The sequence below is a fragment of the Dermacentor andersoni genome, chromosome 6 (genome assembly GCF_023375885.2).
Source record: "Dermacentor andersoni chromosome 6, qqDerAnde1_hic_scaffold, whole genome shotgun sequence".
Taxonomy (NCBI): Eukaryota; Metazoa; Arthropoda; class Arachnida; order Ixodida; family Ixodidae; genus Dermacentor; species Dermacentor andersoni.
The window spans coordinates 75,943,364-75,969,722 of record NC_092819.1 but is presented as its reverse complement, the minus strand read 5'-3'; the positions used below and the strand labels follow the sequence as shown (position 1 = coordinate 75,969,722).

Here is a 26,359-nt window from a genome sequence, read left to right as displayed (position 1 = left end):
TTGATAATTTTCTGAAGGATAAGGTAGTGAAGGGAAAATACACTGTCAAACATGTGAACAGGTAGATCACTTGTGCTAAGCAGGTTGTGTATGCCATTCCATTATCTTGTGGTAGAAAGTACGTGGGACGAACGAAGCGATGTGTGAATGTTCGACTTAGGGAGCATGAGCTATCTTCTTCAAGGGGTTGCGCCACGTCATCTCCCGGAGTATTGCAAGTCGTGCGGTTGTCGCACCGAATCAAAAAAAGCACTACTGTCATCTTTAAACACGCGAGCCAATTGACAAAGGAAATCGCCGAGGCTAACAATATAAATATTGGGGACAAGGCATGTATCAGCGAACCGGCTATCACTCTTCATGACAAGGAACTGCGTTACCTACGTCACTTTTGATTATGCGTCAGTTTGTCACAGTTGCCTCGATGCATCTCTGCCTCCTGCATGCCATGGTTATGAACTGGCACCTATATATATATATATATATATATATATATATATATATATATATATATATATATATATATATATATATATATATATATAATGTGTGTGTGTGTGTGTGTGTGTGTTAGACATATTTTCAATAAAATATCAGTTGAGGGTCAGCGCCGTGTCGTCGTTTTATACCTTCCTTTGTCCTTGTCTTGTGTTGCGCTGTAACGGACCTCTAGGCCGCACAGACTCGGTCAGCCTCGCGAAGTAGGCGTGGCCTGGGTCAATAATGGCGCGCGGCGCAACTCAACGCGCTCCGAACAGCGATCGCCGATCGCGCCCCAATCGTGGCGCAGTAAATACTCCCTTGAAGCTTCAGACAATGCGTTTATTTATTTGACTGAAAGTACTGTAACAGTGCAGCCTGCTTCTTACTGGCAGCCGCGTGCTGGTTAAACGCGGCTGGAGTCCTCAACATTGTCTAAGCGATCCACAAGTGATAGGCCGGTGCCTTCGATTGCGCCGCAGTGGCGGCGACGAAGGGCCAAAGAAGCTACAGCTTCAGTTAAGTCGGGAGCGGAGCAACATCAGCGCTTGCAACATCAACCTCGGCAGCGTCTTTGTTTGGCCGCCACTTCCGCGGCGATCTCCACGTCCGTCAATCGAAGCATTTTAGCGGGCGCGAGAGAGAAAATTTGGCCGCTTTTGCTGCTTTAATATATGACTACGCCGTCATTGCGTAGTGGGGTCGAGTTTGTTTACGTTCGAACGCTGGCTGCCGGCGCGGTAAAATAGGTGAAGCGATTTGGCGATCGCCTCACCGTAGCTTGTAAATAACATCACAGATGTTTCTGTGGGAGCAGTATAGCGACCGTAGTAGAGCCCGGGCCGCATATATTGAAAATCTAGAAGGCAGAGCGCCTTAGCAACCACGGTTGAGCGCAAGTGGGCGAAAGGCTGCCGGTGACGGTGACTGACTCAGCACCAGCGCCGTAGGCGCGAGGAAGTCTGTCCAACGTACCTACAGAGGCAAGGAAGCAAGGAAGGAAAAGTGGAGACGGAAAGGCAGGGAGGTTAACCAGTTTAGCTCAACCGGTTTGCTACCCTACACATGGGAGCGGGATGGGGGGATGAAAGATGGGGAAAGGAGAGAGAGAGCACATAACACAGCACACACATCGTCAGTTAGAGTCCATCACTCTTGCGTGGTACGTGACATCACTGTCACAGCCGCTTGTCCAATCCCGTTTCTTTCAAAAACCGAAGTAGTCCCTTCGTCGCCTTCAGCTGCTATGTCTTGCGTCGGCGACATGTGAAAATCGTTTCAAGTGAGAATGGTCTATTGTCAAGGTGCGCTATAACGGACGCCAGGGACTGTCGCTGATCATTATATTCAGGACAGTCGCACAGAATGTGTTCTAGCGTCCCCTCGCAAAGATAGACATTGCAGAGAGCGTTGTCGGTCATTCCAATGCGAAAAGAGTAAGATTTCGTGCATACCACCCCTAGCCATAAGCGATAAAGCAGCCTCTCTTCGGCGGAGTCCAGTTGGCACACAGAAATGCATCAAAGAGGGCAGGTGGTATTGACCATTGCTCCGGTTGGTCTGGCTGGTTGGTGTGCACCATAGAGAGAGCGTGATCTCCTGTGCAAGCACTTGAAGTCTGCTAGCTGCGTCGGACCGTGAAAGTGGTATGGCCTCTTCCTGTGTGTCTTCAAGAGCTGCCCGAGCGACATTATCGGCGTCTTCGTTTCCTATGAGACCGCAGTGACTTGGCAGCCACTGAAACGTCACGTGGTGTCCTTTCTCCGGTGATGTATGGAGTAGGCATCTAATATCGAATACGAGCTACGTACTTCGCTCCTGGCTCGCTGGTCTGGTTGTGTGTGCCCTCTACTCCTCCAGGCATTTCCGCCAAGCTGCTCTCCAAGTACCTCGGAGAGTCGCAAGGTCTGACTGGTGTTGCAGCAGTCGCGGGACGCGGTAGGGCTGAACTTAGCGTCACACGTTGGCGGCAGGACGTAATTACATTTATTCAATCGTGTTTTTACTAATTGTAACTACGTGTCATTATTTCGCATTATTGGCGGCGCCTTCAGGACACCAAAGCGGCAACGGGGACACCAAAGCTGGAACCTGGACTGGTAGGTGGGTTGGGGCTCGCCGAGGCCTGTGCGTGCAAAGGGGTGTATAAGATCGGCTATCCGCTGTCGCTGACAGCAAATTTTTTATGCGAACACCCCTTGGCACGCTTCGGCCTCCGCGGCTCCAACTCGCGGGCCGCACTTCTTCCAGCTTTGGTGTCCCCGCGACTCCTTGGGTGCCCTGGCGATCCTGCGCCGCCTGCTTTATTATAAACTCAGGTGCTCCCCTGAGGCCTCCGTTTGCCGGTTACATGTGCCCTCCTGGAGCAGTGCTTGTAAAAAATGCAATCTATCGTAGCGACGAAAAAAGCGACCCGCGACTTATACAACACCAGTCAGAAACTTGTCGCTGTTTGAGCGTAAATCGGCCCTTAAACTCGACCGTACTCCGCAATGCCGGCACGTCTGACTACAAACGAATACAACATTAGAACGCGCGCTAAGAAATCTCCTCCGTAGTGTCTAGGCAGTCATATATTCAAAGAGCAAAAGCCCCCAAATTTTCTCTCTCGCGCCCTCTCTTACTTGCGTCTACGCCCAAACGGTTGGCGAGCCTTAAAATGAACTTCTCGTCAGAGCGCGGCCATAGAATAAAGGCGCGGCACTGAGAAGGAGTCATTGCACCCAATATAGTGCATCGTTGACGTTGTCCAAATAGCCAAGCCGCCACGTGCGTGCGCCGCAACGTTTAAATGGCGCTGTCGACGCAGCTGTAGAGAACGCCCACCGCGCCACCGCTATCTTCGAGGTTGTTGCGGGAATACTCGCCGCCAGTCAACAGAGCCCACGTGGTCTGGGGTGGCGGAGTTCGATATACTCATTTTACGCCCGACCCCGTTCTAAATAAAGAATGCATGCGATTTTCCAGGTGATTAGAAAGTGTTCGATATAAGTAATCATTCGATATATTCGGGGTTTGACTGTATGTTGCATATCCAATGACTTTGGTCTTTGAGAAAGCACAGATACCGCACTATCTGCAGAGAAAGCTTGCGTTCCACAAAACATATTTGAAGTGAGACTGCCAGTGAATGTTCTTTTTGCTTCCAAGCCATAATTTAGTTATCCTTCAGAATAAGTATCGCTACGAGTAAATCGAGCATCCCAGTTAACTTATCCTAGTGTACTGTTTGAAAAAACTAATGCAACATACGATTATGAAATGTATGGTCTTTGGTCAGTCCTCTTCTGCCGCCAGAAGAATGTTTTAATCCTAATTACGTGGCTAATTAGATAACAATAACTTTTCTTTATTTGTGTATAAAGGGTGTGAATTTCAATGGGAACGCTGTCATTGTGTCCTAAATCACCCTATTCAGTCATGTTCAGCACACTATGTCCTGTGTAATTATTTTCCTGCAATATACTAACGTGCAAAGTACTAAAACTGCCGCCTGATTTACATGTTCATGCATTACGACACCAGCAGTCCCAAAAGTTGTTGAAAGGAAATAACTCCACTCATTGCCTGGCTCTGCAACTGCGTGGTCATTATGGAGCGGCGATCATCTTACGGGAGGGACATGCAGTTCGTGATAAACAGATGTCTAGTTATGCCAACAGCTTGCTGCGTCCAAGCATTTGCCGAGTCAGACTATCAGCGGAGTTAGTTCCATCAAATCACTTTGGGACCACTGGTGTCGGAGCACGCATAATCATGCAGTGTTTTTCACATATTGCATGCTGGAAACGAATAATAGGATATTTCAGAATACAATGACAGATTTTTCATTAGATGTCACGGCTTTAATTTAGAAAAAAACTAACTTTAATTATTCTCCTCTATTTAGCCGTGTAATTGGTACTACACAAAAATTACCCCTATGGTAGAAGAGAACTTGTGACTGAACACCGCTAGGCCCATAACCACGAATTGCCAGTTTCTAACGACTTGGTTAATGTTAGCTGTGACACCCTGTATAAACTAGTGTTGCACACATCCTTTGTATAGAGACGTTAGAACAAAGCAACTCTGACTTATCACCCTTGCTCAGTTTTCAGCAGTTTTATGCATCTAAACATGGATTGGCAATGTGGTCAAATAATTGCAACTTTTCTCTGTTCGGTTTGCGTGTGCAGGTGCACACGCATGTATTCCTTAGAAAGCTTTACTCAAAACGTGAAGGGCAGTGTTTACGATCAAGTAAGATATTTATGTGTACCTTCTTGCACAACACCCCTATTTGTCTTGACTATACATTGTTACACTTTCACTTTTCATGATGACCATTCCCATGTTGCTTATTCACAAGCTGCCAAATCATTGAACCTTTCACATTTAACTACCATTACATGTGTAATACTATGTAAATCAATTTTGCTCACATGTTTTGCCCCATCATTTCCATAATATTTCCTTAAAATACCAACCTTGGTTAGCAAAGCACGGCGAAGCCTCACTGAAGTTCGTTTAGCCATGGAGTTTTAAGGAGTCTACTGAAATATTATGACACCTAACAATACATGAAACATAAATGTTTCTGTATGCACCTATGTATGCAGCATGCTCAATACTGATCAAGTAGCAGTATCTTTGCACGTATGACTGTCATATAATATCTAACAGACAACAATTTGAGTCGCATGTGGCCACCAGCTTGTTGCACCAACAATATCACTTGGGCTGCAGCCAACGTGTGCACATATGCACAAAAAATTTTCTTTGACCTCGCTGTACTCAGCTTCCTTGGGTGGCTGCGTTATCCAAGGCGGACCCGTGCTCTGTTACCCATCTGGGTTCAGTGGATTACAACTTTGCTCATACAAAATTAAATGGGTCTGGAGCATGTTTTTTTTTTTTTTCAGAAGTGAGAACACACCAGAGTGAGTGCATTCCCTTTCAACAATTATTTTGCCACTGGAATTTTGTATAGTTACTTTGCAACAATTTCGACGGAACCCATCTCGCAATGAATTTCAATGTTAATGCAATTACCAATAAAGCAATGTAACGACACATCGTATTGCCACCACAAAAACACAGAGGCAATCTCGCTGCCAGCCATGATGCCAAATGATACCACGACACAGTGTAGCTTTCTGTAATCACCGCACCCCAGTTGAAACTACGTAGCATCCCTAGTATCCTGGCTGCAACTTGCTCCACTAGCTCCACTATGACGAAGACATTTCACGTCCTATGGACCGACTTCTTGCAATAAAATAATTCTCATGGTACTTTTGTTTTTTTTACATTGTTAAACTACGCACTAACCTGAATCGTTAGTGTAAGGCAATATTGATCTAAATATACTTCCACAGTGTGCTTGTTTTGTCCATGTGTGTGTCTACACTTATTGTAAATAATGTGTTCTACATCTTTGACATTGTTTATATGCAGCAAAGACAAAAAGTGTGATTGTGAAAGTGGCATTCAGCTGCTGTACTTGGATACTGAGGTTTGATCCGACCATCAGGCACGTAATTAATTTTTCTTTAAGTGCAAGCTATTCAGCAAGACAGCTGCAGAAACCAGTGCCACGGTCAGTAAAGTCCGGGAGAATTGAACCTTTAAACAATTTCTCGATATTAATGCCCCTCAAATTTATTCTAGTAATTACAACGCATGTACTGCACCTGCTACTTGTAACCCACTGCAATAACTAAGTGACGAGGGGTTCTGCTGCTGAGCATGAAGCACGGGTTTGATGCAAGCCACGGCGGAGATGTTTTGATGGGGGCGAAATGCAACAATGCTTGTGCGCTTAGATTTAGGTGCATGTTAAAGAACCCCGGGTGGTCAAAATTTATCCTGAGTACCCCAACGCACTACGGCGTGCCTCACAATCACATTTTCGTTTACGCACATATTGATCCAGAATTATTTTTTTTATTTTAGCCTGCTGCTGTGACCCAGACCCTTTCACCGGTCTCCACGGCTGATTTAGAAGATGCCTCGGACCAAGACAGTGGGTGCACGTTCGCGCCACTCGTCATCCCTTCATGAAGCTGACCCCGACAGCGACCAAGTCAGGTGAGCTACACTGACAGCCATGATATTAAGCCACATTTTCACCTTTGTCTACTTCTCATGGTATTGCTATGTGTCATCATCACACTTTTAGTCGCTGACCGCTTTTGTTCAATCATTTTTGATGCAAGCTGTGCTTAATTGCTGTATCTGAAATGTCACGATTATCATCGTGAATTTAGTGGCAATTCCTCATCATATGGCAAACGTGATGCAAGAGGTGCTGTACAACACGAATCTATGTGAGTACCAATTATTCTTATGGAATGCGGCATGCATAAGTAACTGACAGTCATCAGCAGTTGATTTAGATTCAACGACTGTGCTCAGTGCTCCCATCATTTCAGTGTTCCTTTCCTTTCTGGGCACAATTTCACCCAATGAACAGTTTGATTCCTCATACATTGTTTCTGATAATATTTCTGCTTCTTCACCGCCACTGCATTGTGACAATAATATGTTACACTGCAAACTGATGGACAATGAAAACCCATCAGTCGAAATAGACGGAAATAAAATGCTTAATCGACTGACTGACAATCATACTCATGGACACCCTGCTTTGCTGCCCCACTATGGTGCCTCACTAGGTATGGTGCTCCGACAGCATCGATTCGATTCTTGGCCATTGCGTTCCACTGGAGGTAGAGTGCAAAAATGTTTAGTAACTTGCTTTGGGTGCATGTTAAAGGGGCACCAATTGCAAGGTAAGTTGAGCCTTATTGGCAAATGATATTTCTACAATACTGTAAGAAAGGCCACATTTATATGTAGCGAAAGCCAGCTTGGTAAATCAGGAAAGAAAATGCAAAAACTAAAGAGTGGCGGCACCACCTCGAAGTTTCCCGCAGCAGCTTGCCGTGATGTCTTGGATTTCGCGTCTGCTCAGGCCGTGTTATAGTTAATCTTTCACCATTAAGGATTGACTATATTGTACAATCAAAACTCACCATCACAAAGTCATAATAAGTATACCTTTGTTTTATCTGATGTTCCTTAATACCGTATGCGCACTTCTTCTTGGGCTAGCTGGTAAAACATAGCTAATAGAAGAGGGGTGCAAATTAACGCACACACAGAGCAAGTGGCAGGACAAGTGCCTGTCCATATCTGCGTATGTGTTAATTTGCACCCCTCTTCTAATAATAGGTAAGCAACTCTTTGTTACATTCTAATATTGACAATAAATAATTTATATTTAATTCATTATATTTGCGTTTGTAATATCAAGACTGGACACTTACTCCATAAGAGCCAAAGAGAACATGGGAGAAAATACTTTCAAATCTTTACCGTCACACCGAGACAGTGGCACTGCAGTTGTGGCGAATTAACGAAGTTGAACCTGGACCTTCGTTATTTCTTCTAATAAGTGCCGTAGTACCTAAAATGAATGAAGATGTCACTTCGAATGAATACCGGTCTAAGCTCATTCAGTGTTTCTTTTTAGTATCCTTTAGCGAACCTGCTCCGGTGTCTAAGTGACTGCTAAATCCCACTGCTAAACCGTGGGATCAAATCCCAACCGCCACGGCCACATTTCGATGGGCGTGAAATACGAAAACGCCTGTGGATGTTGCTTCTGTTTCCGTATTTCTGTCGTTATATTGCAGTTAGATTTGTTTGGCGGATTAGTGTCAGAATAGTGTCTAGCAGCTGTGGTGGCCACTTGAAAAAAAGGATAGTGAAGGTCAACATTGGAGCAAGTTACATTGTTATTGAACATTGCCCTTTAGGTAGTGCTTCAGCATGTACATAAAAAAAAGAAAGGTCATCTTATTTAAAATGAAAACTAATGATGACCCATAGGTTGCAATTGAAGGCCATACCTTTTATTCTTGTTCGAAGTATCTGTGTCAGATAAAATTGCAGCACACCTCGCAAGCTGGTTGGTATGTCATTAGGACGAGAACAAAAGGTGGTTGAAGATGGGACGGTGAGCGCCTGGCTGTGACAGCGCCTGGTCTGTCGTGCACTCACCATCCCGTCTGAAAGCGCTGTTCTCATCCTAAGCACTACACCTGCTTTGTTATACATAGAGATTTGCCTGCATATGGAACCGTCACGTTATTAATTCATCGAAAGTTGCATGATACTTTCCTTGAAGGAGCTTTCTTATGTATTTATTTCCTTCTTTCATGTTACCTAGCGTGTGCTTATCTCTAGTTCTCTTTCATTTTCTTGCTTTTTTGGTGCTTTCTGTCCTTGTCGGCATGGTACATGGCAATGTATTTGCATTTAATGATATATTCATACCTTCTTATGTATATTGTTTCCATTTTATATCCAGTGGGTCCAGAGATAATTAAAATCATTGCGTATAGATAAAATTCTCAAGTAGTTTGCCGCAAAGATGACTTAAAATATAGCCCTTCCCTCCCTGTGCCAACAACTTTATGAGCCTTTACATACAAATATATACATAAGAAATAAGTGTAATTAGCAGCAGTCGATGCGAAAAAAATGTCATAACAATGCTCCTGCCGCATCTCCTTTCTGTTGTTGAGTGCAGGTATCTGGAGTTAATGGTCAAAGAGCTGGAGTGTACCTTGGAATCAACATTTGCCACAACTGAGGCCTATGCACGTCTGATCTGCCGCAACGCAGACATGTGGTTCGACAACATCATCCGCACCGTGCCCAAGGTAAATACTGGGTTGCCAGTGCCCACCGCACTGTTTTCTCTTTTGGGTGTTTGCCCCTACCCTACCCTCCCCCCCCCCCCCCCCCCCACCAAGAATAAACAACAACAAGGGAGCCTTTTTCACTATGCAAAGCAAGCATTCACTGGGTCCTAATGCGCCCATCAGTACACGTTGAAGGCATTTCTTTGTGTAACAAAGGCATCACCTCCTTATGCCACAAGGGCAGTAGTGCATTGCGGAATGGAACATGTTGCCTCATACTTTATTTATCTCAGTTACCATGGATACTTTTCTGGATAACACCAACAACTTGATCTATTTTTTGACCCTTCACTGTGACTACTATATCCTTGTTGTAGATTTATATGCAAGTGTTGTCGTTCTTTTGTTATTAATCTACACTTCCACACCTGCATAAATATTGAGTGTATCTTTATGTTGTAATGCCCAAACACAATTTCACATCAAGGAAAATTAAGACAACCCATTCACCTTTATTTGTGGCAATGGAGAGTACATTTCTAAAGAAAAAGCACATTGAAATCTTAGTTTCAGCTAAAACTTATTCAGCTAGTAATTAGTAAACATCACGATGGCATGCGGGAATGCTTAAAGGACACCTCGCCAAGTTTTGGCATTGCAATTAGGCAAGCGCACTGCGTATAAAATGCGTTGACAATTGCGTCTGCAGAATGTCAAAATGCTATATGGCACCAAAATGACTGAAATTTCAAAAGAAAGCCTTTGCGCCCATGCTCTTCAAAAGCCCTACTTCCTGCTGGAAAATCAAGGTCGCTTGCATAAGCACATCTACGTCATATGCACTGCATGAAATATCGCGGATTATGGCACGTAATTTCGGTAAATTGTTCAATGAAGAACGACCAAACTTGCACCGTTATTTTGTGTCACTCATCAAAATAAGAAAAGAAAACAGGAGGTGGACATCTGATATAAACGTGGCACACTCCCTCGGCCCCAATAAAGTAAAGGGGAAGGAAAGAATGTCTTTTGCGGATGCCAGTTGAGGCAAAAGGAGAGAGTGCATTTGCTGGCAGTGGAGCTTACCTTATGGCAGCATGACGAAGCGGTATTTCAATTTGTCTTATTTCCTCCAATTATAAACTAATTTGAAAAAATTCTAGCACTGTAACACTTCCTAGATATTGCTGCACATTTCCATCGTCTATAACCAAAAATCTCAATGGTGCTTCGTAAGGGGCCCTTTAAAGCGTCGCAGTATCACGGCACATTTATGGCACGGAATAAGCATTCTGTGATGTTGGCATTATACAGTTGCCACTGTATTTCTTCAGTCAGTGTATTTTCTTCTGAGTTTAAGGTTTCCAATTCGCCACGCTTCCACACTGCACGTAATTCATCGTGCTCGCAGCTACAATGGAATCTTGACCATTCACTCGCATAATGCAAATTTTAGCTGGATAAATGAAATTTTTTTAGCTGCCTTGCTTCCCATACATCTTACAATCGATCAATTCAAACAACCCTTTTCACTTACATTGAAGTCTTCAGCTTAAATTCTCAGGAAAAGGCAAATTCGACTAATACAGTTGACGAGAGCACATCCACGGTGGGCATGTTTCGATAGCAGAAACATGCTCACATTTGATATCCACTCCGCTGCTTATTCCCTGGTTCCAACAATCCTGTGTGCCTTTGCAGCAATGAGCGTTTGAACTCATTGACATGCCTTCCAAATCTCCGAAATTTTCCGTAACGCTTAAGAATGTGGGCTCGTTCTACGGTTTTAGAAATGTTGCATCAAGTATATTGAAAAAAAAACTAAGGTTGTTGAAAGATGGGGCAAGGCAAGACGACAAAAATCCACACAGAAAATAAATTGGCACAGTACCACCACCATCCTTTTGTGGCAGCACAAGAAGCATTATGCGAGTAGAGTATTTGCTTTGAACAAGTTTATGAGGACAATTTTCTGAAGTAGGCCAAATTGGCATGAGCAATGTAACTGAAATAGTTACCACGATCGAGAAACTATGTATTGCTTTTTATGGTATTCAAGTCTGCTACTCCGTGTCTAAAATTCCGTGTCTAAAAAGGTAAATCATTGTAAATGAAATGTGTATGTATTTCAGAAAATATGTGCGCTGAGGAGAAACTTTTTAAAAATGTGTGCTATACCTACTTCTCTTTGACATATCTGCAAGATTTATACTAATATTAATGTGTGCGTGTGTGTGTGCATGCGTGTGCTCGTGTTCCTGCACGTATGTATGTGTGTGTTGTACTGAGTATTCCGTTAACATTCGTTAATTCCAATATTTGATCATTTAGACGAGTATCTCTGCTCTCTAGATGTTCAAATTTCCCCCAGTCAACTGTACTACTGCTGCGGTGACATTTACACAATATGGATAATTGGTGCGCCGTCAATTTGGTGGGCAGTCATTAGTACTTGCTTTCTGTCATAAAGTTTGGCAATTGTTGATTGTGTTACAAATTTCCTGCATTTTAAATATCCCCAGTATTATCTTCTGTTGTTATATCTGTCTGATAAATGTAAGTTTGCTTACAGGTGCTGTGAAAATAAAAAAAAGACATGCGCAGAAGTGTTCCATGTTACTTGCACTTCATTAGCGCTTGCAAGTACTTCAGAATGATGGAGCATGAAATAATTGTAACTAAAGCTTCTTGGTGGGTCCATACATTTACAGGCAAAAACATGCGTCTGATAAATGTAAGTTTGCTTACAGGTGCTGTGAAAATAAAAAAAAGACATGCGCAGAAGTGTTCCATGTTACTTGCACTTCATTAGCGCTTGCAAGTACTTCAGAATGATGGAGCATGAAATAATTGTAACTAAAGCTTCTTGGTGGGTCCATACATTTACAGGCAAAAACATGCGTCACTCGTAAGTTGCGGTTGAAGCAGCACTCCAATTTTCGGTGTGCGAAGTAGATATGCCGAAAACTCTGGTCCGTGTTAGCACTGAATGCCAGCACGTGCAGAATTTATTACAAGTGACAGCAGGTTTGAAAGATTGGCGATTGTTTCTGTTCTGTAGCACTTCCCCTATACTTTCCCGACTAGCTTTATGCTGCAAGTTTGGTTCCATTCATGTCGAATATACAGAACGCGAGAAAATGACAAACAATTAAAAGGGCAGCAGGATGGACAAGGATGTGTTAAAGGACAGGACAATTGTCCCCTTGTATATAGTGTCCTCGTATGTTTTCACACTCTATATATTCACCATGTCTTTCAACACTTTTGTTTGCACTCTGATTAGTGTAGCTTTCAAAACACCAGCCATGGTTGGGGCGGCCTCAATATCAGTTTGTAGAGCGGTCAATAAATTAACTTTGAGATTCTGGAAGGTTTTGCTTAGCATCGAATTATGAAATACAAGCAGGTGCACTTCTTTGGTATTTGTCGGTTTACATCGAAGCACCCGAATATGTTTTTGAACGAATGAATATGTTTTTTTTCAGGACGTGCTCAACCGCCCTTACAAGGAGGTGTGGGATAGCATATGTAAGTGTGTAAGCAACACTAAGCGGTGTTTTGTTTTTCTGAGCATTGTTCATAAAGTTCCCCCTGTGTGTAGCATGTTCAGTTTAGCAGGCAGAAAAGCCCCAAACCACAGAGTATTGCACTGGTTAGACTTGATTAATTTGCTCACCTTTCCTTAAAGGCTATGATGTTTATTCACCTCGAGGGTCACCACTGTAAAGATCGGCGCAACTATCGTTATGACATAGAAGGTGATATCATGCGACATACGCTTGCACCTTTGCAATAGCCAACGCAGCTCATTAGCTGGAAAACTGAAGCCTTCATTGTAAGATTGCAGATATTGTGTTTCATTCCCAAAGCAGCAATTCAGTTTGCCTACTCTTACAGCACGGTTTACTACTAGGTGCTGCAGTGTCAGATGTATCCGACCAAGCCCGATGTTAGCTTTTAAGCGTACTCCAAAATGAAGCGGCAGCGAGATACTTGGCTTATAAGGTCACTGAAAACGAGATATTATGGTAATCGTAAGAGTCGAGCAAGCAATGCACTCGGGGTTTGTAGCGTGCTTGCCTGGCATAACATCTGTCAAAATACCCTTCGCAGACATGCATGTGACTTGCATGTGCACACGTAGTGGAAGCACAGATTGAGGAGAAAACGATTGAAGATACGCATATTACAATAGACCTGTGGTAAGTCATTGTCCCACAATAATTCTGGCCAATGTTGCAAGCTGCACTCCCCATGACAAATGTTGAACAGTAGTGTGTTGCGGCATAAGTGCGTATAACTACTTTTATGAAAGATCGTGCGAACTGAATAACCAGTATGAAAGCATTAGGCTTCTCTCTTCCTGAAAGCCTTTGCTTCAATACACAAACGACTGGGATGTAAGTACTAAGCGGTTTTGCAGCCAAGACGCCACACCTACAACACTTAAATCATGCAAACACTTGGAATAAATTGTGACTGAACCGCTGGAGAGGCCGACTTCGCAGCTGGTGTCCCATAATGTTGCTTTCTACGTCAGAGAGAGCTTCCAGTAGATGACGTCATGGTATGTCCCCGTGGCCAACATTCAAATTTAATGCAGCATTCGCTTTACAAGAACTCATCTTCGCAGATGTCTGTGTCCTCTTCTGTATTGTGTGGATGATCAATCCCAAACAAGGGAAACAAATTGAATTTTTTTTGCTTTTGCTGTTGCCCCCAACACAAGGAAATAAACAAATCAGTTTTCACTGTTATTCATTGCAGCACTTTAAGAGTGTATCTTCAAAGTTTACAAGGGGGGACTTATGTGGTGAACATCCCCTTGCATGTTTTACGAAGGCATCTAACCTCCCAGTTAAAGTTAAAACATCTCAGCAATCAATCAAGCAATCCAGCAACTTTAGCACAACAAACAGGCAACCGTCTATCAGCTTGACACTGCTTGAATATTGTTAAAAATGAAATTGTGATTTTTAATGTGGTAAAGCAAGTCACAGGACATGGGAGACTGTAGAAAAAGTTTTGTGCATACATGTGGTTTTTTAATGTGCATACAAAGCATGGTAAACGAGTGTTCTTGCATTCCACCCCCATCAGAATTCAGCCACTTAGCTAGTCAGTCAGGTTAACAAGCAGTTTGTACAGAATAATACAGAACAATAGCCATGTCGAGAAAAAACATAACACAAAAGAGCCAGCTTCACAAGATTATGTGTGTAGAAACTGAACACAAGTGGGAAGGAAGTATGTAAGCCTGTCGAATTTAATTATTTGTATCACACAAGAAGGGAGATATGTACATGCAGAGTGCAGTATAAGGACACGATATCATAGAAATTGTCATACTGACGTATATTTAGCAGTGCTTGAAAACACAAAGCAACACAGAGTTTGTACAGACTGGGGTGAGAGGGGCAGATGCATTGAGTGTTCTGCAAAGTACTGACACCTTAAAAATTGTAGGTGCATGTTCTACGTGTTTTGCAACATTCATTCATGTAACTACTGGTGCCTTTTCTGTTTTCAGCCCCCAACCCACCTCCAGACATGTCCATGGCGACTGCATCGCTGCCAAGCTCTGCTGGATCCTCGCTTGTTGCAAGCACCTCGGCTGATGGTGAAGCATCAACGTCTAAACAGCCACAGTAAGATCAAGCGATTAGTTCTCCTCTGATAAGCAATCTGAGCGAGACCTTCTATAGGATACTTGCGCAAAGCTGATAACCCTGTGCTGCAGTGCGGTGACGTTGGCTTCCAGCGCCCACTATGTGGGATAGACACGGTGTGTCTGATAGGCTGTTTGCCTGCACCACTATGTGCTTGTATATATTGTGCTGTTTCTCCAGTATTCCTTCACTGAAAGGAGTGGGACAGAAAAATTCTGGATTTTTTATTGTTTTGTTGGATAACTGTTGACCCAGACACTACGTTTTGGAGCCTCAATCCCCCAAGAGCGCAACAAAGATTTACAGAAACCCAAAGTTTGACAGCGACCCACCTGGCCAGGGGAATACCTAATGAGGAAGCACGAAAAGATACACCGACCAAAAGAACTAAAAATGTAATGACATTTCGGCTCCCCATTCGGGAACCTTGTTCACAATAAAACGCATAACAGAGACACAGCGTATTTAAGTACATTTCTGGACGTGACGCAAGCAACAAGTATACACCTTTGGAAGTGTCACGTCATTCCTATTGAATGTGTGCGCTGTTGTCCATATGAGCAAGGATTCTAGATGCAGGCGCGACACAAGCTTCTTGGCCAGAACACGTGCACTTGCTCAGTCAATATTGTGGCCTGTATATTCCACATGTTCAGCAAGGGCACTCGAGACTACGTCCTTTTTCCTAACGTCATACCCATGCTGTTTCACGTATTTCTTGAAGTCAACTGTCTTTCCGATACACTTGTAATCAAAGTCATTAGTTTTTATGACGTAGACTACATCAGGGAAATTTTTTTGTGACAACTTGTCTTTTACGTTTACTAAAAGATTCCTTAGTTTGCGTGTTGGGAAATGCGCAATTTTGACATCGTACCTGCGCATGATACGGGCGATGGTCTCACTTGTGTCAGGGACGTATGAATGCGAGTTTGTTTTATGGGAAGGCGACGTCGAACGCACAGCTTGCTAAGAGCGACACCTTTTCCATACAGAGAACAAAAAGGACGAAGGGTAGCTCCGTCCTTTTTCGCACACTCCTCCTTTTTCGCATGGTCCTCGCACAGTCATCCTGTCTTGTTCAAACATGGTTGATCGCCGAGACTGCGCAGTAGAAACAGACCTTTAGTGTGAATGCGGATTTAGAGTTAAAATGCAGGCACCAGCCTGCATGTGTGGGCATGTGTGGGCTTTCTGTAGACGTTGAAAGACAGGCCAGAGTTACTCCGCTTGACAAGTACATCAAGAAACGGTAGACAACTGTTTGCTTCTTGCTCGACAGTATAAACGAAATTGCTTTTTCCACACCGTTAAGACGAGCATTGACGGGTGATTAGACCATCCTTTTGAATTATGCAGAAGCACTCGTAAACACATATCAGAAACACCTTTGGAGAAGGGGTGAAAATAGCAAACGTCCAACGTTTGATGTCCTCCATGACAAAAGTTCTACAACACAACCAGAACTCTTGTCATGGAGGACATCGAATAATTAATTCTCCAAATAAGTAATTATGTTACCCTTTAATGTGAGCAGTTCAATATGTATGCCAAGTGCAGCGCAACTTCGGACGTAAGAAAGAAGACTCTTCACGCTATAGAGACGTGTCGTGGCAGTATTATGCTACCTGACACTGCTGGAGCATACATAAACGCTATGGCCATGCCACCAAAGCCAAGTCATTTAAGCACTTGACGAGACAAGAGAGAACAGAGCGTGCTCCCCTGTGTTTCCTAGAGAAGCAAACGTTTGGAAGTGCCAGATTAGATGGCCTTCAGCCACCGAACAAGGCTCACTGGCAGGCTCTTCCATTTGTATGTGATAGTGCCATGTGACTGTCACTCACTTTTGGTGATGTGGTGAGGCTCCCTTTTTGACATCCGAAGCCTTGCGGTACTTTATGTAAATTTTGATTAGGTAGCATTAAAATGTGCTCGAATTAATTATTTATGGCCCTCACGAGAAGTAGAGCCTTTATGTTTTAATACGGAGTCATCAAATATCTAAAAAAGCAACCAATGTGGGACACGAACTTCTTGTGTCGGTAATTCTTGAAATGTGGTATGCCAATCGACTGATGTACGTGTGCCGCTATGCAAGCGCTGTGTCTGTGGGGACAGCTCTGACTATATAATGTTGCTGCTATATAATTTACATAATTGCGCAAAATTCAATATTGCTTGTTGTGCACCAACTTCGTCTGTGAACTTCCCAGCTGCATGGCCATACATCCGTTCACACATATCTCGCACTATTTGTGATGGAGGCGCCATTGCAGGCCAAGCATTCCAGACATTGCTCTCAACCATCTTATGTTCCTAGATTTATAAAATTCTGGCAATACGTATGGTCCCTTGAAGCTCTTTTTCTTGAAGAAAAGTGTAATCATCATCCGACCAACAACCGAATTTTCTCCAAATAAGTGAAACTACCCATGATATGAAAAAGCGTTTACTTGTACTATAACTTGAGAGTAACACATTGGTGCTCTAGGAACATCGTTTTTTAATACTTGTCTAAATTTAGAGTTTATTCAAACATCTGCTATTTTTATTCTCTTTTCTGTAATGCCAAGCGGTGCCGGTTTAAGGAAATTAAGGAAATTATCTTCATGCAGCGGCTACTTCTGTAATGTTTTTGCATCCATCACTGATGTAAAACGTCAAATGTATATTTTGTTGCCTTGCAAAATACATGCTTTTCCATTATAAAATTAACAAGTACATATTAATCAGGGTGATTTTTGTTTAAAGTGACAATTTTTTTTCACGCGAACTGCTGTTGCTCAGCGCTACGACTTGATATCAATGCTGTCCTGGTTCAGTGCACATATAATAGGTTTATGTACCAATATTTAAATACTGAAATTTAATGTTACTCCTAAGCAAGAATGGTTAATTGCGTTTATTGTTCTTATTCGAATATTGTACCTAATGAAGCATGGTGGTTAGGCTCTTGCACTCAAATATTGAATCTTCAGCAAGATGATACATCACCAGATGTCATGTTTGTATGTGTGGTGATGATTTGGGTTTAGCTAGTCTCTCATGCGTTTTTGGAGGTTTTCACATTGTCGGTAATTCCTTAAAATGTGAGCCTGGCACAGAGAATTGACAGTTACATACGTACAGAAAGATGAAACCTTCACATGCCCACAACAGCTACTGCTGTGCTCAGCCTCACAGTTGGTTTCGCTCTTATTTTTTCAACACTGTTGGTTAGCACTCACAGGGCTGTGAAATCTATGAGCTTATCAGTTGCAATAGTGTAGCTATTTCGTCATGGAAGGATTGCCTAGCTGCCAGGTGCTTTATGGCATGGCAAACACTGTTGCAATGGAACATTGAAAAAAAAGTTCCACTCTGCTGCCACACCAACATCGTTTTTATTGTGGCACTGGTTTAAGAAGTTCTTCTTATTTTTATATTGATATTCCTCACTCTTAATAAAGTAGTGGATCCTTCTTGTTTCTGGTAATTTATCCTCTTCACCTTGGTTGAAACTTCTCTTTGACTCACAGAGACCAGCACTGCGTCTTCTTGAAACATTCGGAAATCACAGCAAGGGACCTCACGAAGAGTTCTCAACTCATCTTTTCCGCTCATAGATATATAGGTGTGCGACAACCAGATGAATGGGGGCTTGTGGGTCGTTCCAGTGATGTGACTGCAGGATGTCTTGCACAGTGAATCTGAGCTGCAGATTTCGAGTGAGTCCATGAGCGCAATTTCCTTTGGTTAGTCCAGCTTTGTTTCAAGGATGCACAAGTTGCAACACTCCTTTTTTCTGATGAAATGGTGGGCCTACCTTCAGTTTTTTCATCATATGGAAAAAAATATTTCACGAAATACTTCAGGAGGTAGCAGAAATGTCTCAAGCTGGTAATGCATGTCAGTGACACACTGTCACACTTGTGCATGGCTCGCTTGTTCACCCTCTTAACTTGACCAACTACAAAATAGCTCTTCCATGCTGTCTCTGCCTGGACATTAGTCTCACTGGCCAAAGCAAGCACAGTTCTCTATTCGCAACTCTATTCGACCTCTATTCGCCAGAATTGCTGTGTGGTTTCCACAAAGGCTACTTGGATGCATTCACAATGGTGATTGACAGAGGTCGCGTGACCGACCGCGACTGGCAACCAAGGAGCCACTCACAGCAACCGATGCACACACTAGCATACATGATCTTCCTTCACCATACAAAAATTCTTATGATTGGTGCCATTAATGTCTGCCCGCACCACGATCGACACGTAAGATAAGTGTCATAGTATACAAATGTCCTGCTCGTGCGCCGTTGATCGATTCAGCAGCTTTGCAACTGCAGTTGCACAACAGAAAAATCGAGCAGTGAATAAATGACCAACCAAAACAGTCACTTTTCGAACAAAATAACTATTTACGACCACTTGCGTTGGATCGCTTTGTAGACAACTTGCTTTTGCGATCTCGGTGAGTTTCCCATGCTAATGAGCCCTCATGCACAGCGTTAAATTGAAGTTTTCGTGCCGCAAACATATCCAAACACTACGTCACTACCACCTACCAGAACGCCACGTGCAGAGTGTATAGTACATGCAAAAGTAGAAAACACATATGTCCTATTCAATTTGCTTTTTCATTCAATATGCATTTTTCTGAATTTCATCAGTAAAATGCAGGGCAGCTTGCAGAATGAGCACTTATGAGCTAACGTAACTAGCATAAAGCCATGTAGATGACAGCAGTCATGTTTGTTGATCCATGGATCAGATGCTAAGCAACTGTGGTTGTGACTAGTTGACCTTATGATATAGCCAAATACTGCATGTGTCTGCAATGACGCACTTCAGCCATGCTAGATGACCACACCAGTGCGCAAGCTATCGCAGCATGCCAAACTTGGTTTACTTCTCTTTCGTGTACTTTGCATTGATGAAACCAGAATGACAGGATATTCACTAAAGAAGTTATCCTTCTTGCAGTCAAGGGCCTGCCACCGCTCTTCCTTTGTAGTATTCAACAACACTATTCGTGGTGCAGGTGCTGGAATATCATTAGTAATTCACCCATCTCACTGTGGGGAACCAAGCTTGCGTTTTCAGGGTCATATATTGTGACGTACTCACTGTCTGCATGTCAGAACACCACAGTGAACTCAGTGATACCTGTGAGTGCGTGCAATCAATAACCTGTTTCTATGCAAATCCTGCACTCACACGCTCATCTGCCCATTAGAAAGGTGGAACGAGCATAATTTTGCCTTGAGTGTGCACAAAGTCCACATAAAGTGGCACTGTACTGCCATCTATCGTTTAACCCTCGAGGGAGGTACCTGAGATGGTCTTGACACATCAGGTTTAATAGATGTCACTTCTTTTTTGTGGTAGACCTTATTCATTTTATAATTTGTGATGACATTTCGAAAATAAGGTGTTGGAAAGAAGACATAGCAGGATGGTACGATTGCAAAAGGCTATACCCTGAGGGCTCACTTTGCCAAACATTTCTGAGACAGACAGACAGACAGACAGACAGACAGACAGACAGACAGACAGACAGACAGACAGACAGACAGACAGACAGACAGACAGACAGACAGACAGACAGACAGACAATGAACTTTTATTGAGGTCCTGAGGGACTAGCCGGTAGAGACCCGTTGGGGCCCCCGGCTCGCCGCTGGCTGCTTCCATGTCGGAATCGGGAGGCCAAGCCTCTCCGCTCTTTCACGGGCCCTCTGGACGGCCATGGATGAGTTGCGTACTAGATATGGCCTCGTCCCAGTCCCGTTCGCTGGTGAGGGACGTATCCCGTAACGCAGGACACTGCCAGAGCATATGAGGTAGAGTGCTAACCTCCCCACAATCCGGGCACTGTGGGTCAATTTCTGGATAAATCCTGCTTAAGAAACCTCGCGAGGGATATGACCTCGTCTGAAGCATCCTAAGCGTGATCGACTGCGATCTGCATAGATTTGGATGTGGAGGCGGGAAGCGCCTGCGTTCCTCTTTATAATGGGAGACGATCTCGTGGAAGGTTAATAAGGGGTCGCTGTGGCCGAGCTCCTCCGGATCCAATGTAGCCCCATCGCCGTCGCGGCGCGTTAATTCTCGCGCACGGCAGTGAGCAATTTCATTGGGGTTCGGGCGGTCCGGCAGCACGTTGTCGCCCATGTGAGCTGGGAACGATATAATATAATGCACGGGGTCACAATTAGTACTGGACTTGTTTTTCAGAATCGCCTCCACCTGTCTCGCAACCATTCCCGAAGCGAAAGCCCTGACGGCCGCGCGTGAGTCAGTGTAGATATACGGCCTTTTTGAATCCTGCATCGCCAGCGCCACCGCCACCTGTTCTGCCACGTCGGCCGTCACAGCGCCTATCGAGGCCGCAGATAGGAGCTCGCCCTTTTCGCTGACCGCCGTGACCGTGAATTTACCGGAGCGCCCATATTGAGCTGCGTCCGCGAAGGCTTTTATGCCGACCGTTTTCTTCAATATCGCCCTGGCACGAGCTGCTCGCCTGCCCGCATTATGTTGCGGGTGAACGTTTCTAGGGAAGGGGCTGACGACGTAGGTCCCTCTGGAGTTCTCGTCCAGCTGAACCACCTCGCTGTGACTGTAACGTGGCTGCAAGCCCGCAGCCTCCAAGAGGCGCCTACCGGCGCTGGAGCCCGAAAGCCTCGTGATCTGCGCCGCTCGTTGCGCCTCTATGAGTTCGAGGGTCGTGTTATGAACGCCGAGCTGCATTAGCCTGTCCGTGCTCGCCGTGATCGGAATACCCAGTACCTTCTTGACGCTTTTCCGCATCAACGTGTCAAGCTTGTCCCTTTCAGTCTTTGTCCACTGCAGGGCCGAGACCACATAGTTGATGTGGCTCATAAGAAAAGCGTGATGCACCCTAAGTAGGTTGTCCTCGCCTAGGCCCCCCTTCTTATTGGAGACTCTCATGATTAATCTGAGAATATTCTCGGTTTTGGCGGTCAGATGCGCAATGGTTTTGGCATTACAGCCCCTGGCATCGAGCAACAATCCTAGAACTCTAATCGAATTCACCCTGGGGATCTTCTGGCCGTCCCGCGTGTATACATCTATGGGGATTTGCTCGAGCGGCACGAGCCCCCGAACCCCCTGCCTTGCCGGTCTGTATAACATGAGCTCTGACTTGGTCGGGGAGAGTTGGAGACCCGTGCCCTCCAGGAAGGACTGGGTCACGTCCAAGGCCTCCTGGAGCGCCTGTTCCACGGCCGCCTCCGAGCCTCCCGGACACCAGATCGTAATGTCGTCGGCGTACAGCGCGTGTCCCACGTTTGGCACGGCGGCCAGCCGCTTCGAGAGTCCGTGCATTGCAATGTTAAATAGGAGGGGGGAGATCACCGCCCCTTGTGGCGTGCCTCTGTTTCCTAGCGGGAATGGTTCTGATTTGGTCATGTTTCATTTGATCATGTTTGTTGATCCATGGATCAGATGCTAAGCAACTGTGGTTGTGACTAGTTGACCTTATGATATAGCCAAATACTGCATGTGTCTGCAATGACGCACTCAGCCATGCTAGATGACCACACCAGCGCGCAAGCTATCGCAGCATGCCAAACTTGGTTTACTTCTCTTTCGTGTACTTTGCATTGATGAAACCAGAATGACAGGATATTCACTAAAGTTATTCTTCTTGCAGTCAAGGGCCTGCCACCGCTCTTCCTTTGTAGTATTCAACAACACTATTTGTGGTGCAGGTGCTGGAATATCATTAGTAATTCACCCATCTCACTGTGGGGAACCAAGCTTGCGTTTTCAGGGTCATATCTTGTGACGTACTCACTGTCTGCATGTCAGAACACCACAGTGAACTCAGTGATACCTGTGAGTGCGTGCAATCAATAACCTGTTTCTATGCAAATCCTGCACTCACACGCTCATCTGCCCATTAGAAAGGTGGAACGAGCATAATTTTGCCTTGAGTGTACACAAAGTCTACATAAAGTGGCACTGTACTGCCATCTATCGTTTAACCCTCGAGGGAGGTACCTGAGATGGCCTTGACACATCAGGTTTAATAGATGTCACTTCTTTTTTGTGGTAGACCTTATTCATTTTATAATTTGTGATGACATATCGAAAATAAGGTGTTGGAAAGAAGACATAGCAGGATGGTACGATTGCAAAAGGCTATACCCTGAGGGCTCACTTTGCCAAACATTTCTGAGAAGCGAAAATTTTATCTTTCTCTAGTTTCTCAAATAATATGAGTTGTGCAAATATGAGGTTAATTACAGCAGCTTCCGACATGTAACTTTCTTTCCAGCTCGTGCATGCAAGCCACGGTTCCGGCCAGTGTAGAGACAAAGAAGGTAAGTATAGTGCATATCTGAAAATTCTGAGTGACCAGCAGCGGGCGCCACATATGTGCACCTTGTGTGTGGCTATGTACCATGTTCGTTTGTAAATTGAAGCCAGCATACAGTAAAGTTATTGCCACAATAATACTACTCTGGTAATCACGACATTGCTTGACCATGTCCGCCTGATCTCGTGTGCATATATATCTATATAGTAGTCATTATTTAGCTCCTCAATATCAAACAAGTTTTAAGTGCTAGTAGACTTTCATTAATTTGAGTTTTAATTTATATATATCCCAGCCAGCGCCCATGCATTTCTATGGGCCGAAACTTGATAAAACTTTCAGCGAAGGCCAACGCTGGGATCGAAAGTTCCCATAGGGGTCAGGTGCGTGCGTGCTAACTGGCCAAGTTTGATTGTTCAGCGAAGGCCAATGTCGGGATCGAAATAATTTCGATCCCAACATTGGCGTTCACTGAACAATCAAACTTGACCAGTTAGCACGCACGCACCTGACCGCTGTGGGGACCCAACAGCAATCCTTCTAGTGGCAGCTTCTGCCTCAGAACGGTTACGAGACAATGAATGTCTTGAACACGTCATCTCCCATCGAAAACGCCTGTTTTAGGCCGGCGCTAGGACGATTTTCAAGTAATAACCATAGCTCCGCAATGCCTCATTACGGTATTTCCCCAATCCTAGCGAGTGCCTTTTTAGGCTGCAGCTCTTAGGTGCCCGTTCTTGCGTCGGCATCCCTCGACGTAACCGAGCGAACGAGCACCGCGAAGAATGAAAGAACGAACACGGAGCGCAGCGGTGGATGAAAGACAGCGTGAGCGAAGAGGGTGCGAGGAGGAAAGCGGAGGATGATGGTATGGCGAAAGCGTCATGAGAAAAGCGTCGCGCTGCGCAAGACGGGCTTTGGGGCGACGATGGTGCCAGAGTAGGGCGGGTCGTTAGTTCAGCAATGACGCCACTGATGCAATATATGAGAACGAGCGTTGCGAGAGCGGATGTTAGTCAGCGGAGACCACTGTGAATCGCGTGCACGCGTCACCCACGCGCTGCCTCTCACGATTTTCTGATAAGCAAGGCAGTCGCGCCACATTCGGCACGACAATCTGCACGAGACAGACTGTCTGCGCCAATTAATATATATCACGGAATAAAAATACATATAGAGCTGCGCGCAAATTTCGCATTATAATGTATCGTAATCGATGGCGAATTTTTTTTCGACAAATTGGGCCGCAAATTGCCTGCATGGTGCAATCGGATGCAAAAACAAAAGCGCATTCGCGGCGTTTGTATGCTTTACCACTTAACAGAAGCGTCCTGGGGCAAAGGCGACGTTAGGTATTTGCGCGTCGAAGTTGACTCTCAAGAACTGGCTGCCGCAGCGCAACGTATATTAGACCGGAGCCTCCCCACAAACACACACACTTTCGTTTTGCTAAAAAATCGGGTGCGCTTCAGATTTCAACTTTTTTTAAGGAGCCCTAATATTTTTTTCTGCGCTAGTTTTGTCCTTATAAGATGTGGGCGCGCACTTGATTCGGGGGCGTGGTAGAATAGGTCAAATATTGCCATATACATCAAGTGTTCATAAAAGCGCGGTAAATATGAATACGAAAGGAACACACACGAAGGGACGGGTGCATATGTGTTCCTTTCGTCTTCGTGTTTAGTGCGTTTTTACGAAAACTGTCAAGATGAACCAACTCGTCCAAACCAAGGTATTATTGAATCAAGTGTCTTTTGGCGTTCTATTTATTTGGTTTAATTCGGTCCGCTGGATAATTCGATCAATTTTGTCCGTTCCGTCAGGGTAGAAATAACGAGTCGACCATATACCGTTAACTAATGCTTTGAATTTAACATTTATTGATGTGTCAGATACTAATACTGTTTACGCATCATTGTATTATTGATAAGCTCCACTGGCACTATTAACAGTAGTTATTAATAGTTAGTAATACTTCACAACTACTGCTAATGTTTATAGCCTGCCGTCTGAGGTCGTGACAACCCTTTTATTCAATCTGTCCTGATGCATAATGTAACTGCAGCTGCACATTGCATATCTCTTGATGGTGTGTTTATGACTATTCACATTTTTAAAAAATGACAGCTAATCAGTAGGGGCACATTCGTCTCCCAGCTGCTATGGCTGCATTCTGCTCGAGGTGTAATGCAAAAACCATAGGCAATCAAAATTAACCCGGGGTTCTCCAGTGTGGTGTCTCTGAAATCCGCTACATTGTTTTGGGATGTCAAACCCTGCCTGTCAATAAATAAATAAATAAATAAATAAATAAATCCTTTGTCTCAGCTTGGCCACCAAACAATCTGACATTTCTGTGACCTACATGCTCTTGTTTGTAGACAAGAAGCCAGACTCGCGAGACCACCAGGAAGCCATCAGAGGTGCGGTGCAAAGGGAGCCCGTGGACTCCACTTGGACAAGTCAGCAAAGGTGGAAGGGCCCCGGTCATTGCACCCAAGTTTGACATCCGGCAAGTGCAGCTTTTCATTCAAATCTTCATTGAGATGAATGATTGGCCTAAAACATGAAAAGGGGCACTGATTTCAGCCTTAGCAAAGAAACAAAACACAGCATTCTATATATGAGATGTAGCGCAAAGGCACCATCAAAAAGAAGACACACAGGCATATCAGTGGCATGTGTGATGCGTCTGTGTGTCGCCTTTGTGATTTTGCCTTCACGCTAAATATGTCGTTAAGCAAACACCAACTAGCCCAAGTCCTCCTGCGGTATACACAAGATGATTTGGCAACGACATCAAGTAATTATAAAAGAAGTACGCTAGAGGTAAAGCAACCTTTTTGCAGCTTGACATAACTTACCCTGGCATACATGAATAGAGTGTTCATCATGGATTTGCTAGACCACTGATTAGCTTTGCTGTTATTATATTTATAATGCACTCTATTGCACTCCCAATAAACCCACTTATAACACGCATTTGATTTTAATGAGCGTAAATAAAAATCCATTGCCATCAAATGTAACATCCAACCCGATTTTCAAAATTAAAGAAAATCTCAACATGCGACGGCCTTGATTGTTCCGTCACCTGATTTTTGTGGTTAAGAAAAATAAGTAACAGTAATTTGTTCCCAATTGGAAAAGTAAACTTATTGCACTTGAGCAATACTGGATCCA

General features: G+C 44.2%; 1 protein-coding gene across 1 annotated transcript; it reads left to right on the top strand.

Moving 5' to 3' along the window:
- Positions 1-14,242: 14,242 nt before the first annotated feature.
- LOC129382522 (uncharacterized) lies at positions 14,243-25,746 on the top strand. Its single transcript, XM_055066634.1, has 4 exons — positions 14,243-14,297; positions 14,710-14,827; positions 23,135-23,180; positions 25,558-25,746. Exons 1-4 carry the CDS (start codon positions 14,243-14,245, stop codon positions 25,744-25,746), a joined length of 408 nt encoding a protein of 135 aa, XP_054922609.1.
- Positions 25,747-26,359: the final 613 nt, after the last annotated feature.